This window comes from Somniosus microcephalus, chromosome 6, assembly GCF_052327205.1.
Source record: "Somniosus microcephalus isolate GS21.2 chromosome 6, FLI_Smic_1.0, whole genome shotgun sequence".
NCBI lineage: Eukaryota > Metazoa > Chordata > Chondrichthyes > Squaliformes > Somniosidae > Somniosus > Somniosus microcephalus.
The window spans coordinates 16,692,009-16,708,399 of NC_140992.1; the positions used below are offsets into that span (position 1 = coordinate 16,692,009).

General features: G+C 49.5%; 1 protein-coding gene across 20 annotated transcripts in view; it reads right to left on the minus strand.

Moving 5' to 3' along the window:
- The window catches only part of LOC147115496 (muscleblind-like protein 1), a 743,720-nt gene that overhangs the window by 104,163 nt on the left and 623,166 nt on the right, over window positions 1–16,391 (minus strand). For all 20 annotated transcript variants that reach the window (XM_085989770.1, XM_085989779.1, XM_085989776.1 and 17 more), the window contains one exon: window positions 7,958–8,128. In XM_085989770.1, coding sequence (XP_085845896.1) covers window positions 7,958–8,128 — 171 coding nt within the window. The remainder of the gene's footprint in view (window positions 1–7,957; window positions 8,129–16,391) is intronic.

Sequence of the window (16,391 nt, forward strand, 5' to 3'; positions counted from 1 at the left end):
TCCCTCCCTAAACCTCTCCGCTTCTCTCTCCTCCTTTAAGATGCTCCTTAAAACCCACCTCTTTGTTCAAGCTTTTGGTTACCTGACCTAATGTCTCCATACGCGGCTCGCAATGCTCCCTTTAATTAATTTTTTCTGTGCGCGGTCCCTTTAAGTTGCTATGCGGCCCATTCAAATTTTCGATCATGCACGGTTTCTCCCATTTAAAAGCCAGTGGCCGCGGAGCTTAGCTGGAACATTGGTGGCTCGGTGTCAAAATTTGTCTGATAACACTCCTGTGAAGCGCCCTGGGACACTTTATTATGTTAAAAGCGCTGTATAAACACAAGGGGGGAAAAATTCAGTTGTTTGCGCCTCCCGTTAGCGCCTTAAGAGGGCGCTAATGGGGCACAAAGCAACTAGCGCCCGGGCGCGGCGATGTTTGCGCCGTTCGCAAAATTAACTCGACATTTTGCGGCAGCGCTAAACACTACTGCCACGATCTCCTGCGCCAGCAGATTGTGACGTCAGTCGAGTGCGCAACACCCCGTTAGCGCCCCGGACCGGATATTGGGTGGCGCCCCCTGCCTTACCGCCTGCGCTAGCAATGACAGGTTGAGGGGAGCGTTATGCTGTCAGAAAGGGACTGGGGGAGCGCGATTTAAAGGTGACCGCTTCCTGCCTTTTTTTGTCGGTGACATTTTTGCACCACGCATTGAGAGAGAGAGAGAGAGAGAGACTTCTGGAGAGATTCAACACTGTGTGAAGGAGTTTTGAGTACTGAGCAGCACTTTGCAGGTTCATTTTGATTTGCCCTTCCTTGCTTCGCCAGCGCTCTGAGGTAGCGCCTCACTCCTCGGCCTTTGCGCCTTAAGACAGGTGTGAAGCACCTGATTTAGCGCTCCAATCACCTCCAGGAGTGATAAAAGCCAAGTTTGAGAACATAAGAACATAAGAAATAGGAGCAGGAGTAGGCCAATCGGCCCCTCGAGCCTGCTCCGCCATTCAATAAGATCATGGCTGATCTGATCCTAACCGCCAATCTACTATCACAGAACCATCTCCTGAATCTAACAGAATTAGACACAAGAAATAGGAGCAGGATCAGGCTACACGGCCCCTGGGCCCGCTCCGCTACCCACAGGGCCATGACCGATCTGAACCTAGACTCATGTCCAAATTCCTGCCCGCTCCCCATAACCCTTTATTCCCTTTACTTCTACGAAACTGTCTATTTCTGTTTTAAATTTATGTAATGATGTAGCTTCTACAGCTTTTTAGGGCAGCATATTCCATGGACCTACCACCCTCTGAGTGAAGTAGTTCCTCCTCATCTCAGTTTTGAAAGAGCAGCCCCTTATTCTAAGAGTATGCCCCCTAGCTCTAGTTTCACCCATCATCGGGAACATCCTCCCCGCATCCACCCGATCCAACTCCTTCACAATCTTATATGTTTCAATAAGATCGCCTCTCATTCTTCTGAACTCCAATGAGTAGAGTCCCAATCTACTCAACCTCTCCTCATATGTCCATCCCCTCATCCCCGGGATTAACCGAGTGAACCTTCTTTGTACTGACTCGAGAGCAAGTATGTCTTTTCTTAAGTATGGACACCAAAACTGTATGCAGTATTCCAGGTGCGGTCTCACCAATACCTTGTACAACTGAAGCAATACCTCCCTATTTTTATATTCTATCCCCCTAGCAATGAAAGCCAACATTTCATTGGCCTTCTTAGTCACTTGCTGCACCTGCATACTAACCTTTTGAGTTTCGTGCACCAGGACCCCCAGATCCCTTTGTACTTCAGTACTTTCCAGTTTCTTGCCATTAAGATAATAACTTGCTCTACGATTTTTCCTGCCAAAGTGCATAACCTCACACTTTCCAGTATTGTATTCCATCTGCCAAATCTCTGCCCACTTACTTAGCCTGTCTATGTCCCCTTGCAGGTTTTTCATGTCCTCCTCACTCACTACTTTCCCTCCCATCTTAGTATCATCTGCAAACATTGATATGTTACACTTGGTCCCCTCCTCCAAATCGTTAATATAGATTGTAAAGAGTTGGGGACCCAGCACTGACCCCTGCGGAACACCACTAGTTACTGATTGCCAGTCTGAGAATGAACCATTTATCCCAACTCTCTGCCTTCTGTTAGATAGCCAATCCTCTATCCATGCCAGAATATTACCCCCAATCCCGTGATTTTTTATCTTAAGCAATAATCTTTTGTGTGGCACCTTGTCAAATGCCTTTTGGAAGTCTAAATACACTACGTTCACTGGTTCCCCTTTATCCACCCTATATGTTACTTCCTCAAAGAATTCCAGCAAATTTGTCAAACATGACTTCCCCTTCATAAAACCATGCTGACTTTGTCCTATTAAATTATGATTATCCAAATGTCCTGTTACTGTCTCCTTAATAATGGACTCCAATATTTTACCTACCACAGATGTTAGGCTAACCGGTCTATAGTTTCCAGCCTTCTGTCTACTGCCCTTTTTAAATAAGGGCGTTACATTAGCAGTTTTCCAGTCTGCTGGGACCTTTGCTGAGTCCAGGGAGTTTTGGAAAATTATTACCAATGCATCCACAATCCCTAACGCCACTTCCCTCAAGACCCTAGGATGTAAGCCATCAGGTCCAGGTGATTTATCCGCCTTGAGTCCCATTATTTTATTGAGTACCACTTCCTTAGTGATTTTGATCGTGTTTAGCTCCTCCCCCCCTGTAGCCCCCTGTTTGTCCAGTGTTGGGATATTCTTAGTGTCTTCTACTGTAAAGACTGATACAAAATATTCATTCAGTGTTTTTGCCATCTCCATATTTCCCACCATTAATTTCCCGGTCTCATCCTCTAAGGGACCAACATTTACTTTAGCCACCCTTTTTCTTTTTATATAACTATAAAAACTCTTACTATCTGTTTTTATATTTTTTGCTAATTTACTTTCATAATCTATCTTCCCTTTCTTAATCAATCTTTTTGTTATTTTTTGCTGTCTTTTAAAGTTTTCCCAATCCTCTAACCTCCCACTAGATTTGGCTACCTTATATGCCCTTGTTTTTAGTCGTATACTATCCTTAATTTCTTTACTTAGCCACGGATGGCTGTCTTTTCTTTTACACCCTTTTCTTCTCAGTGAAATATATATTTTTTGGAAGTTGTAAAATAACTCCTTAAATGTACACCACTGATCATGTATCGTCTTACCCTTTAATCTATTTTCCCAATCCACTCTACTCAATTCCGCTCTCATACCTTCATAGTCTCCTTTATTCAAGCTTAGCACGCTTGTTTGAGATCCAACCTTCTCACCCTCTAATTGAATATGGAATTCAACCATGCTTTGGTCACTCATTTCAAGGAGATCCTTTACTAGGACATTTTTAATTAATCCTGTCTCGTTACACAGGACCAGATCTAAGGTTGCTTGCCCCCTGATCGGTTCAGTTACATACTGCTCAAGAAACCCATCCCTAATACACTCAATGAACTCATCCTCAAGGCAGCCCTGCCCAATTTGATTTGTCCAATTCATATTATAGTTAAAATCCCCCATAATTATAGATGCTCCCTTATTACAAGCCTCAACTATTTCCTGATTGATACTCCGTCCAACAGAGTTGCAACTGTTCGGAGGCCTATAGACTACGCCCACTAGTGTTTTTTTCCCCTTATTATTCCTTACCTCCACCCAAACTGCTGTCGGAGGCGATAATTGGCACCAGGCGCTAAACTTTGCGCACGGCCGATAATGGCGCCCCAAATGGGGCGATACCAAATTTTTCCCCCAAGTTGTTTTTGCGAGTACTAACAGTCATAGAGCTTTCATTTTGGGGACTGTGGGGACATCGGAACAGGAGGAAGCCATTCAGCCCCTCGGGCCTCTTCTGCCATTGAATTACATTATGGCTGATCTGCACCTTGACTCCATTTACCTGCCTTTGCTCCGTATCCCTGATTAGAACTGACAATTCCCACACTGGGTCACACCTGAATGCCAGTTTTCCAACTTCTCTCCTAAAGGCAAGTCCACAGGGCACAAGTGCACAGATGCCAGCCACCCTTCAGTGCATCAGTCAAGTGGCCATTAATTACACGTGAGCATTGACAGTGAGTGCCAGCAGAACAGTCATCTGCAGGAGCCTCCATAACCAATACTGTCCTCATCTGCCATCCACTTCCACCAATGGGGTGGGGAGGGGGTCACTGGATAGCAAAGAGAAACAGAATCTCTGGCTAATTTTCATCTCCCTAACCCCAGGGGGGGCGGGGAGAGGTACTGAGGACAATTGTTACACCTCTGCTACTGTCTCGACTGAGATCTGCTAACTTGACAGAGACCAACATATCAAAACTGGGACTCTCCTGGACTGTGCGTCTCAACTATTCATTGGCTAAACCTTGCTGGGCCATCGGGAAGTCATTGAGCTCATTTTAAATGCTGTGGGACCGTTTCCATCCACCTGAGAAGGTCGGCGTTTTAACATCTCATCCAATACACTTAGCCTCCACCAGTGCAGCACTCCCTCAGTACTGCCCCTCCACCAGTGCAGCACTCCCTCAGTACTGCCCCTCCAACAGTGCAGCGCTCCCTCAGTACTGCCCCTCCGCCAGTGCAGCACTCCCTCAGTACTGCCCCTCCACCAGTGCAGCACTCCCTCAGTACTGCCCCTCCGCCAGTGCAGCACTCCCTCAGTACTGCCCCTCCGCCAGTGCAGCGCTCCCTCAGTACTGCCCCTCCGACAGTGCAGCGCTCCCTCAGTACTGCCCCTCCGCCAGTGCAGCACTCCCTCAGTACTGCCCCTCCGCCAGTGCAGCGCTCCCTCAGTACTGCCCCTCTGCCAGTGCAGCACTCCCTCAGTACTGCCACTCCGCCAGTGCAGCACTCCCTCAGTACTGCCCCTCCGACAGTGCGGCACTCCCTCAGTACTGCACTGGAGCCTCAGCCTAGATTATGTGCTCAGGTCTCTGGAGTGGGACCTGAACTGATGACCTCCTGACCTCCTGACCCTAGAGACAAGAGTGGTAGCCACTGAGCCAGGGCTGACACGAGGTTCTGCTGAGCATCTACTCCCCCTGGGGTCCTTCGCTACAGTAAGGTGGACGTGGTTGTTATCCAAGCCTTTTCTGTTATTTGTGAGAATGGCAGGAATTTCAAACTAAAATTGGTCAGTTGCTCAAAATAGGCAATTTCTTCCTCGATAAGGTTCTAGCCCATCAGTGAACTGAAGTGCATCTTCTCATTGAGCTGCTGGACTGCCCTAAACCACTGGGCCAAGACTAATGCTCTCGGGGAAATGTATGTGAATGTATCTGCAATCAACTTATCTGCAACTTTTATTCCAGGGATGCAATTCATGGAGCAGATAATTCATCTACATATCCTGTCTGTCAATCATACTTTGACAAATCGAGGGAGATTTCAAATGGGTTTCCACCACGTCCATGTCTGGTGCAGCACCTTGCAAAGGGCACGAGTGTTGGTTTTATCAACACTGAGTAGAGAATCCTGCTCATTCCAATCAAACTGCAATAACTCCTAATGTTGAAGACAATAAGGGTATGGTAGCATAGTGCTTATGCTACTGGACTGGAGGCCTGGACTAATCATCCAGATGAACACTGAGTTTAAATCCCAGTGCCAAAATGGCTTTCATCTTTTCCTGATCTGCGCTCCGCACCAAACTGACCCCAAGATGTTTGAGGTGCCTTTGGTTAAGGTGTGCACTTTACCTTTGGCTTCGTATTAATTGAGAAGTACAGTCCTTTTATTGAATGCTTGCTATTGAAACAGAGACTGAATCCGTGGGAGTTTCATTTGTGCCAGTATTTGCTGCACTTTTTGCAACCGTAAATAACCCAGAAGAAAGTGAGGGCACTGCACAGCAGAAAGTCACAGCTTTAGTTCCCCACACTGTGTGGAGCTTCCTGTTTTTGGGGAGATGTTGGGCAGATAGCAGGAGCTCCCTCACAAGGTTGGAGGAGGGAGAGGGGGAGTTGTAAGGAAGAAATGAGGGGACAGTCATCACCAGGTTCATGTTATACTTCTACTGGTTGGTTCGCTCAATAGTCTACTGGTTGGTTAGGTCAATAATCTACTGGTTGGTTGGCTCAATAGTCTACTGGTTAGTTAGGTCAATAATATACTGGTTAGTTGGCTCAATAGTCCACTGGTTAGTTAGGTCAATAATCTACTGGTTTGTTGGCTCAATAGTCTACTGGTTAGTTAGGTCAATAATCTACTGGTTAGTTGGTGCAATAGTCTACTGGTTAGTTAGGTCAATAATCTAATGGTTTGTTGGCGCAATAGTCTACTGGTTAGTTAGGTCAATAATCTAATGGTTTGTTGGTGCAGTAGTCTACTGGTTAGTTAGATCAATAATCTACTGGTTAGTTAGGTCAATAGTCTATTCGTTGGTTAGGTTAATAATTTAATGGTTTGTTGGTGCAATAGTCTACTGGTTAGTTAGGTCAATAATCTACTGGTTTGTTGGCTCAATAGTCTACTGGTTAGTTAGGTCAATAATCTACTGGCTAGTTGGCGCAATAGTCTACTGGTTAGTTAGGTCAATAATCTACTGGTTTGTTCGCGCAATAGTCTACTGGTTAGTTAGGTCAATAATCTAATGGTTTGTTGGTGCAATAGTCTACTGGTTAGTTAGATCAATAATCTACTGGTTAGTTAGGTCAATAGTCTATTCGTTGGTTAGGTCAATAATCTACTGGTTTGTTGGCGCAATAGTCTACTGGTTAGTTAGGTCAATAATCTAATGGTTTGTTGGCGCAATAGTCTACTGGTTAGTTAGGCCAATAATCTAATGGTTTGTTGGCGCAATAGTCTACTGGTTAGTTAGGTCAATAATCTAATGGTTTGCTGGTGCAATAGTCTACTGGTTAGTTAGATCAATAATCTACTGGTTAGTTAGGTCAATAGTCTATTCATTGGTTAGGTCAATAATTTAATGGTTTGTTGGCACAATAGTCTACTGGTTAGTTAGGTCAATAATCTACTGGTTTGTTGGCTCAATAGTCTACTGGTTAGTTAGGTCAATAATCTACTGGTTAGTTGGCGCAATAGTCTACTGGTTAGTTAGGTCAATAATCTACTTTTTTTTGGCGCAATAGTCAACTGGTTAGTTAGGTCAATAATCTAATGGTTTGTTGGTGCAATAGTCTACTGGTTAGTTAGATCAATAATCTACTGGTTAGTTAGGTCAATAGTCTATTCATTGGTTAGGTCAATAATCTACTGGTTTGTTGGCGCAATAGTCTACTGGTTAGTTAGGTCAATAATCTAATGGTTTGTTGGCGCAATAGTCTACTGGTTAGTTAGGTCAATAATCTAATGGTTTGTTGGCTCAATAGTCTACTGGTTAGTTAAGTCAATAATCTACTGGCTTGTTGGCTCAATAGTCTACTGGATAGTTAGATCAATAATCTACTGGATTATTGGCTCAATAATCTACTAGTTAGTTAGGTCAATAGTCTACTGGTTAGTTGGGTCAATGATCTACTGGTTGGTTAGGTCAATAATCTACTGGTTAGTTGGGTCAATAATGCTATGTGATCACCTCCTGATGTCACTGGGCTTGAAAGCGGCAGACAGAGGTTCCGCCCCTTACAAGGCCAACCTTGTGGAAATGTGTCCCAACCGGGTCCTTGCCGGAATCTGGTGACTTCCATCAGGCTCTCGCCGGTTAGAGTCTGAGGTGGAGATCACAAACCTGACTAGACTTGGGGATACTGAACAGCCAATGGGGAGTAAAAAAAAAAGATTGGGATGGGAAGGAGGGCGGCATACTGACAAAAAGAAAACGCCTGTATAACCTAACGCCACAAGCAATCGCAAGCAAGTCAACCGATTTTCTCCTAACTGTTCTGGTGAACATAGCCTCAACTTCTTAGCAACGTAATGATTCTACAGCTGGGACTAAAGGCAGCGTAGTACAATTCGAACATGCTCACCACGGGTTGCAGTGGGGTTCCAGGCATCATGGCGTTGGCTAACTGCATCTGCTGGGCCAGCATGGCCATGTTTTTCTGCTGTATCAGGTTATTGCGCCCATTTATTTCCAGCTGCGTTTTTAAGTGGGGCGGAGGATGAAGGTACTTGCAGTTCTCTCTGGAGCAGCGACCCTGGGGGAAGAAAGAGGAGCACAACATCTTTAAGATCAAGCGACTGCTATTCGAATCCCAGACACCCAGCTGGACTGCGTTACAAAACACTTGTTCATATTTTCTTTCCATGCGCCAGTAAGGTGCTGGCTGCCATTTCACAGGGACGATCGGCCTCGCTTTTAAACCCCGCCCACCCCACCCCCTCAATCGGCCAACGTGAATGGTGCGTGGGAGGGGTTAAAATTAGGCCGAGTCCACTTACCGGCCGGATGTCGCTCCGTTCCCGCCCACTCCTCAACCAAGTAGTGGACCAGGCCGGGTTTTGGGCATGACTCCAGGAACTTCCATGCTAATGAGGCCCTGTCCGTATTCTCCGGGTTCGCCACCCGCTTTGGGGCTGGCGCGCACCTTACCCGCACCTCCCCATCCCTTTTAAACTTGGAGCCTATGAGGCCTAGTCGCACTTGGTTCGTATTAAGTACAATTCTCAACATTTCCAGGGTTATTTTTCAGTAGAGAATTCTCCAGTTTTCTCAGACCAACCAGTCAATAGAGAGCAGCTATTTCTTCTTTATTTTACATAGAATGTACAGCACAGAAACAGGTCACTCAGCCCAACAGTCTGTGCCGGTGTTTATGCTCCATACCGACCTCCGCCCACCCTACTTCATCTCACCCTATCTGCCTATTCCTTCTATTCCTTTCTCCCTCAGGTGTTTATCTAGCTTCCCCTTAAATGCATCGATACTATTCGCCTCAACCACTCCCTGTGGTAGCGAGTTCCACATTCTCACCACTCTCTGGGTAAAGACGTTTCTCCTGAATTCCCTATTGGATTTATTGGTGACTATCTTATATTTAGGACTACTAGTTTATAGCTTCCATCTTTTAGTTTATATAAAGGGCTAATCCATTTTTTTTAATGAAAACTCATCATTGGGAATCTAAGCTACTATTCTGGGCTGGACCACCTTGACAGGAGCCACTTGTTCCCATCTGGTGGTCCCACTCAGCGTACCCACCTCCCTTCCTACGCCAGGTCCCGACTGAGCAGGAAAAGCGGGAATTCCCAGCAGCGGGAGTCCCCGTCCATCACCTCGAGTCACCACCTTATGTCGCTGGACTCGTAAGGAGCAGAGCTTTCCAAGCCTCCAGCATTGCCCTGGGTGTCTCCAGGGATTAAATATTAACCTCCTGGACACTGCTGAGGGCAAAACTCAGCCGAAAAATCACAGGGGCACTAAAATAAAGAGTGTGTTCGTTTTTCAGTTTCTTTGAACATTTATTAGTTGTACAAATATTGGAGATGGGATAAAAAGACTGTTTGACTGACAGGCAAGCTTCATCCAATCAGGTAATTAAGAGCCTGCTTGCTTTCCAATTGGTGTGGGAAGGCGCGGCGCCATGAGGATGGACGTGTCGGGTGACCAATGGCGGGAGCGCGGGGTCGGGGCACTTGGAGGCAGGAGGCCATGTGATGAAGCCTCCAGGAATATGTCCCACCGGAGCTGGCAACCCGAGTTCCGTCCCTTACAAGGCCGACCGTAGAATCCCCAAAAATGGTGGGGGATCTGGCCCAACCAGGTCCTTGCCAGTTTATGGTGGGTTTCACCGGTGTTACAGTAGACTCAGTTCATTCACAGGTACTGCCTGCTCCTGGCCCATTACCTCAATTACCCTCCACAGAAGACGTATGGAAGTTTCGAAGAGTCAGATGCCTGCCTTGCATCATAAAACAACAGAAGCTCCAATCTTCCAAATTGACCCGGTCCATCTCAGCCCTAGTATGAATATCCAGACCAATTTGCAGGCAAGATCAGATACCTACTGAGCCTACTCAATCCTCTGGTATTTCTAGTAGCCTGTTTATACCCTGAATGTGGGATAACCAGTATCATCTCAACATTCTTCCCCCTCCCCTATATCACTTGGATACAGATTAAATCTAGACCGGCTCTGACAACAACAACAACTTGCATTTATATAGCACCTTTAACATAGTAAAAAATGTCCCAAAGCGCTTCACAGGAGCGTTATCAGTCAAAATCTGACACCGAGCCTCATAAGGAGATATTAGGACAGGTGACCAAAAGCTTGGTCAAAGAGGTAGGTTTTAAGGAGCGATTTAAAGGAAGAGAGAGAGAGAGAGGCGAAGAGGTTTAGGGAGGGAATTCCAGAGTTTAGGGCCTCGGCAGCTGAAGGCACGGCCGCCAATGGTGGAGCGAAGCAAATCGGGGATGCTCAAGAGGCCAGAATTAGAGGAGTGCAGAGATCTCCGAGGGTTGTAGGGTTTGAAGACATTACAGAAACAGTGAGGGGTTCAGCTTCCGCTGACTCCCAGGCCTAGAAATTCAGTATAGCCACTTTTGGGGCGGTAAAGTCGGGCGGGCGCTAAATTTAGCGCCCGCCGGAAAGTGGAGGCCACTTCGCCGAAATTCAGTAGCTTTGGCCAAGGAGTTTGGGCGAGCGCTGAAACTGGCGTTGCACTCCTATCTTTAGGCGCTAAGCCGGCGGTGCGGACTGATAACGCCGAGGCCGGGCGCAGCGCAGGTGCGGTCATGTTTTGATTGACAGCAGACACCCTGACGCCGGCCAGCTCTTAAAGGGGGAAGGGTCGACTTTGTCTGCAGCCACGCCCTGGATAGTGGAGCCCTGCAGCTAGGCCTGAACACTGCTGGTGGACCCAAATAGCGCCTGAAGCCATGCAGAAGGCCCGTGAACGAGCGCAGCACTTCTCAGAGCATGCTTTGAGGGTGCTGCTTAGGGGGTTGGAAAAGAACAGAGAGATCTTGTGCCCGGACAGTGGCAAGAAGGCTCCCAGGAGGCAGTACAGGAGAGCCTGGAGGGAAATCGCCCAGAGGGTGTCAGCCAACAGCGATGTCCCTAGGACTGGTGACCAATGCCGCAAGAAGTACAACAACCTCAGTCGGTTGGTCAGGGTGAGTACCCTTTCCAGTGTCCTCCTCATCCTTGCATGTGCACCTCACATTATGGGCAAAGGGACCTCAAAGGCCTAATGGCCAGCCCTCCTCCCGCAGCTATGGCACTGGCATGATCATCAATAGCACTCTCTGCACTTAACACACTGGCCAAGCTATTCGACCATGGGAGGCAGTGCACACAACAACAGGGCACCACACTGTACTTAGAGGCCGTCCTTTCTCTTGCAGGCCAAGCTGGCGCGGAATTTGAAGAGCCAGGCTGTCACCGGGGGAGGCCGTGCCCAGTTCCAGGAGTTCAGTCAGCTGGAGGAGAGCGTGGCTCGACTCATGCGTGGCCGGGTGACTGGCCCCGTTGCTATTGGAGATGCCGACCCTGTGCTGGGACCCAATGGTAAGGACATGACCGTTTGGACCTCTCTGGTTCCCCTTGCGCTTCAGATCTACATCCTTTGCCACTGTCCCACCAATGCGCATAATGGCACTACTCATGCCTCCCTCGCTGACGCCCTGTCCTCACTCTAAAGCTACTCTTGTGCCTTCCTGCTTTCAGCTGGTGAGGAGGAGGTCCCTGAAGCTGAGAGTGCCAGTCCCTCGGAAGAGGAGGACGACGAGGACCAAGAGGAAGGCGGCACATCGGGGGAACCCTCATCCGCGCCAGGGGATGGCAATGGAGGGGACACGTCTTGCCTGGAGGAGAGCCAGGGGGAAGTGTTGCAGGGGGGTGTAGCTCCTGGGCCCAGTGGCGTCCAGGCACGCGGGAAGGGTCGGGCAGCACGGCTGCCTTCTCCCCAGAGGGGGGAAGTGTTGCGGGGAGGGCAGTTCCTGGGCCCAGTGGCGTCCAGGCACGCGGGAAGGGTCGGGCAGCACGGCTGCCTTCTCCCCAGAGGGGGGAAGTGTTGCAGGGGAGGGCAGTTGCTGGGCCCAGTGGCGTCCAGGCACGCGGGAAGGGTCGGGCAGCTCGGCGGCCTTCTCCCCAGAGGGAGAGTCCGCCCTCCAGTCCGGAGACGGTCCTTGCCCAGGAGGTGCGCCTCCTTGATGAAATGTCCGCGGCCTCGGAGCGGCGCCACAACGAGTTCATGGGGGTTGTGGGACAGTTGCCTCAGGCCATTGAGTCCCTGGCTCATAGTGTGGCCAATTTCGGGGACTCACAGGCCAGGGGTGTCGAGCAACTCGCGGCAGCACAGGCCAGGGGTGTCGACCAACTCGCGGCAGCACAGGACGCGAGTCGCGAGTTCATGAGTGGTGCCGTCCAGACACTGGCTGATCTGATGCGGGCACAGACCAGGGCAGTTCGCGCACTCACTTCTGCCACACTCGCTGTGTCACGGAAGCATCGCCAGGGCACCCGCTGCCCTGCTGCAGCACAGCGGTCTGGCCTTCACCAGATTGCTGCGCTTGCTGCAGTGCCAGCCCGGCCGAGTGCCAGTGTCTCTGGCGACCAGCGAGCGCCTGGCATCAGCCAGCTTGCCCCCATTGCTGCAGCCGCCACTGCCACTCCCCCAGCCAAGGTGCGACGAGCTGCTGGAGAGACTGATGCTGGCCAGCCACAGCTGCAGCAGTCAGCAGCCGGCCCCTCCAGGGCCGGACCTCGTCTAGGCTGACCCCCAAGGGCATCTGCCGTCACGCATTGTGCCCCTCAGGAGCCTGCCCCTAGCCTTGCAACACCCACAGGGCCCAGGTTGAGGCAGAGCAACAGGTCAGGCAGGGGCCGGAGAAGCCTGCACAAGGTCTCGCCCTCTCGGCACACCAAGTAGAGTGTGTTGCCAACTGTTTTTTTTATATGGGGGTGTTTGTGTTCTGGAGGGGGGGGGCTTATTTTGGTAAGGCCGAGGATGAAGGCCAATTGGATGGACGATTTTTGTTATTCCTCCCCAGGTTGTGGGAGTGAGATATGTTTTTGACTGTCTTTTGGGGGTCTTGTCTGTTTTTCTGTTTCATGTGGGAAGGGCCCTGAGTTTGTTAAATAAAGCTTTTTATTTATTCAGCTTGTCCAGGTGTCATGTTTCAAGTGGTTGTTGCATTAACCGGCTGAGGGCTTGCGGAGCGGCTGCATTCAGGTGCGTTCATTGCCACAAGCCATTCCCTGACAGGGGGCCTAGAAGTGTCGTTCAATAAGCCGCCGGCGGACGGCCCTTGGACCTTGTGGCTCCCTCCTGGGCTGGTACTCCTCCTCCTCCTCCTCCTCCTCATGGTCCTCCTGCTCGTCCTCCTGAGGTGGTGGTCCAACGCGAGGTGGCAGTGCCTGAGTCCTGCTGATAGCCAGGTTGTGCAGCATGCAGCAAACGACGACGAACTGGGAGACTCTATCCGGCGAATACTGTAGAGATCCGCCGGAACGATCCAGGCAGCGGAACCGTTGCTTGAGGACGCCAATCGTTTGCTCTATGATGTTCCTTGTGGCTTGATGGCTTTCGTTGTATGCCTCCTCCGCAGGGGTCCTGGGCGCGCGGAGCGGGGTCATGAGCCATGTACACAAAGGGTAGCCCTTGTCCCCAATAAGCCATCCCCTTGGTGGAGGCTGTGCCTCGAACATGTCAGCCACAGTAGTCTGGCGCAGGATAAATGCATCGTGGCTGCTTCCTGGAAAGCGGGCATTGACAGCTAGGATGCGCTGCCTGTGGTCACACACCAGTTGTACATTGAGGGAATGGTAGCCCTTCCGGTTGCAGTAATCCTCGGCATTGTCGATAGGTGCCCGCATAGCCACATGCATGCAGTCAATGGCGCCCTGCACCAAGGGGAAGTCGGCGATCCTAGCAAATCCGACTGCACGCTGCTCCTGCCTCTCTAGGGTCATGGGGAAGGAGATGAATTGGTGTCTCCTTGCGAAAAGGGCATCGGTGACCTGCCGGATGCAGCGATGCACGGCGAACTGGGAGATGTTCGCTATGTCCCCAGCAGCGGCTTGGAAGGAGCCGCTTGCATAAAAGTTCAGAGCCACCGTGACCTTCACTTCCACCGACAGAGACGTCCTGCACATCAGCTGTGGACGCAGATCTCTGTGAAGCAGCTGGCAGATCTCTGCAACCACCTCCCCTCTGAAGCGCAGCCTCTTAACACAATGCGCGGCAGTCATGGTGAGATAGGACACCTGCTGCCGGTATTCCCTGAGTGGGTAAGGCCTACGTTGCCGACGCCTGATGGCCCCTCTGCGTCTAGGCATGGCTGCCCCTCTCACACAGCGTCTGCGAGCCCTTCGCACATAATGCTGGAACTGAGGGTTGGAACCCCATGCAGCCCCCATAATAAACTTGCAAACAGTGAAATCACAATGAGTCAAATTTCAAAGCTCTGGCCAGAAGCCAAAAATACCTCTCCTATGTTGTCCCAAATCAGTAAGGTCTGTTCCTTGGTCTCTGTCCAGAAATCCAAAGCACTAAAGTCATTGCAGCAAAATGGCTGGCCTTTATAGTTCAGTGTAAGTGCCCTTTAATTAGCGCTCCCCGAGGCCCGCAGGGCCTCTGCTGCGTTCCACTTCACAGTTCTTAACAGCGCCACGCCCACATTGGGCGGGCGCCACTGAATTTCCGGTTTGGGGCGCACAAACAGCGTTGCACGACGAAATGACGTCATAAGCTGCGCGCGCAGCTGAGCGGGCGCAAACACTTTGCGCCGGCGCTAAATGTCAACTGAAGTTGGGCGTAGGCGCAGATCGGCCTGCGCCCGGGCGCTAAGTGCCTAGCGCTGGAAATCTACCCCTCTTATGGCGTTAACGGCTGGTGAACGCAACTGAATTTCTAGGCCCCAATCTTCAGAGGCCATTAACTTACAACTTGAAAGTGTAGATGTTACCAATTTGAGTTTCACTTGCCGGGAACGCCTATCAGGGATTCCGAGTTTCCATCCATTAATGAATAAAAAAAATCCAGTGACTAATGTCCCAAATTCCTGCCCGCGCTCTATTTCATCAAATCCACCCCCGAAGTCACCATATTTCCAACAGTTCATAGCTCTGTTCTACGCGAGATGGGCCGAGTCTCTCTGGGACCCACTCTCGATATCAACGTGGTCGTGTCTCAGTCATAAAAGCCTGTCAGCGACGGGCAAGGGGCGACTTGTTGTCAGCGAGGCAGAGCACCTCCCCAAGGGATGTGTTCTGTTACTGCGCACTACTGGGAATAAAAGACTGCTCCTTTGTTGCCCTGATCCCTCACTGTTGTACATGCGCTGGCGTCACATCTGCGAGATTTTGATGGCGCTCCTGTGAAGGGCAACACACCAGTACAGACGCGCTCTTTGTCAAGAGTAGGCTGCAATCCATTACAAACGGTGCCATGGGATCCTTGCCTCTGTCATGAAGTAGTCGTTTGTTGTAACAAAGTTCATCGCTGTGTGGGTTGGGGGTCGGAGGGGGGTTGAACTCTTGTCAACTTTTAACAGAACATCAACCAGTACCAAGACGGGGAGGGAAATAATATAATGCCTCTGTCAAAATAGTGGACAGAGCAACATCGTGCAAATATATTAAACGTTTGTATGCGAATATTCGCACAATTTAATTTCACCCAATTTAATCTCACCTTCATCAGTCTGACCGAGTAGCAAGGTTGCAATAAGCGCAAAGGTTTGAGAGGACATCAGAATTTTAAGATATAAAACAAAATTTACTTCATCTCAGAAACCATGAGAACAAAACAAGAGAATTTGGATATCATCTGGGCTCCAAGGTTAAATTAAAATGGTTTACAATCTTAATACCCAAATGTCCAAATTGTGGCTTGTGGGGTCCCATGATTGCCCCCCCCAAAAAAGAAAGACTTGCACCTTTCACGAGCTCGGGATGTCCCAAAGCACTTTACAGCCAATGGAGTATGTTTTGAAGTGTAGCCACTGTTGTAATGTAGGAAACCCGGCAGCCATTTTGCACACAGCAAGCTCCCACAAACAGCAATGTGATAATGACCAGATAATCTGTTTTTAGTGACGTTGGTTGAGGGATCAGTATTAGCCCCAGGACCAACTCCCCTGCTCTTCTACAAAATATTGCCATGGGATCGTTTACGGTCACCTGAGAGAGCAGACAGTGCCTTGGTTTAAAGTCTCATCCGAAAGATGGCACCTCTGACAGTGCAGCACTCCCTCAGTAATGCACTGGGAGTGTCAGCATAGGCTTTGTGCTCAAGAATCTGGTGTGGGATTATGAACCTACAAACCATCATGACTCAGAGGTGAGAGTGCTACTAACTGAGCCATGGCTGACAGCCAAGCCCAGGCTTAATTCTATCTACACTGATGGGGTATATTTTCCTGGGAATACATATTGGAAATTTGGGCCTGGAGGCCAGTGAGCCCCACAGGATTTCCCAGCCACTAATGGAGAAGAAATCCTGTGGGACCCT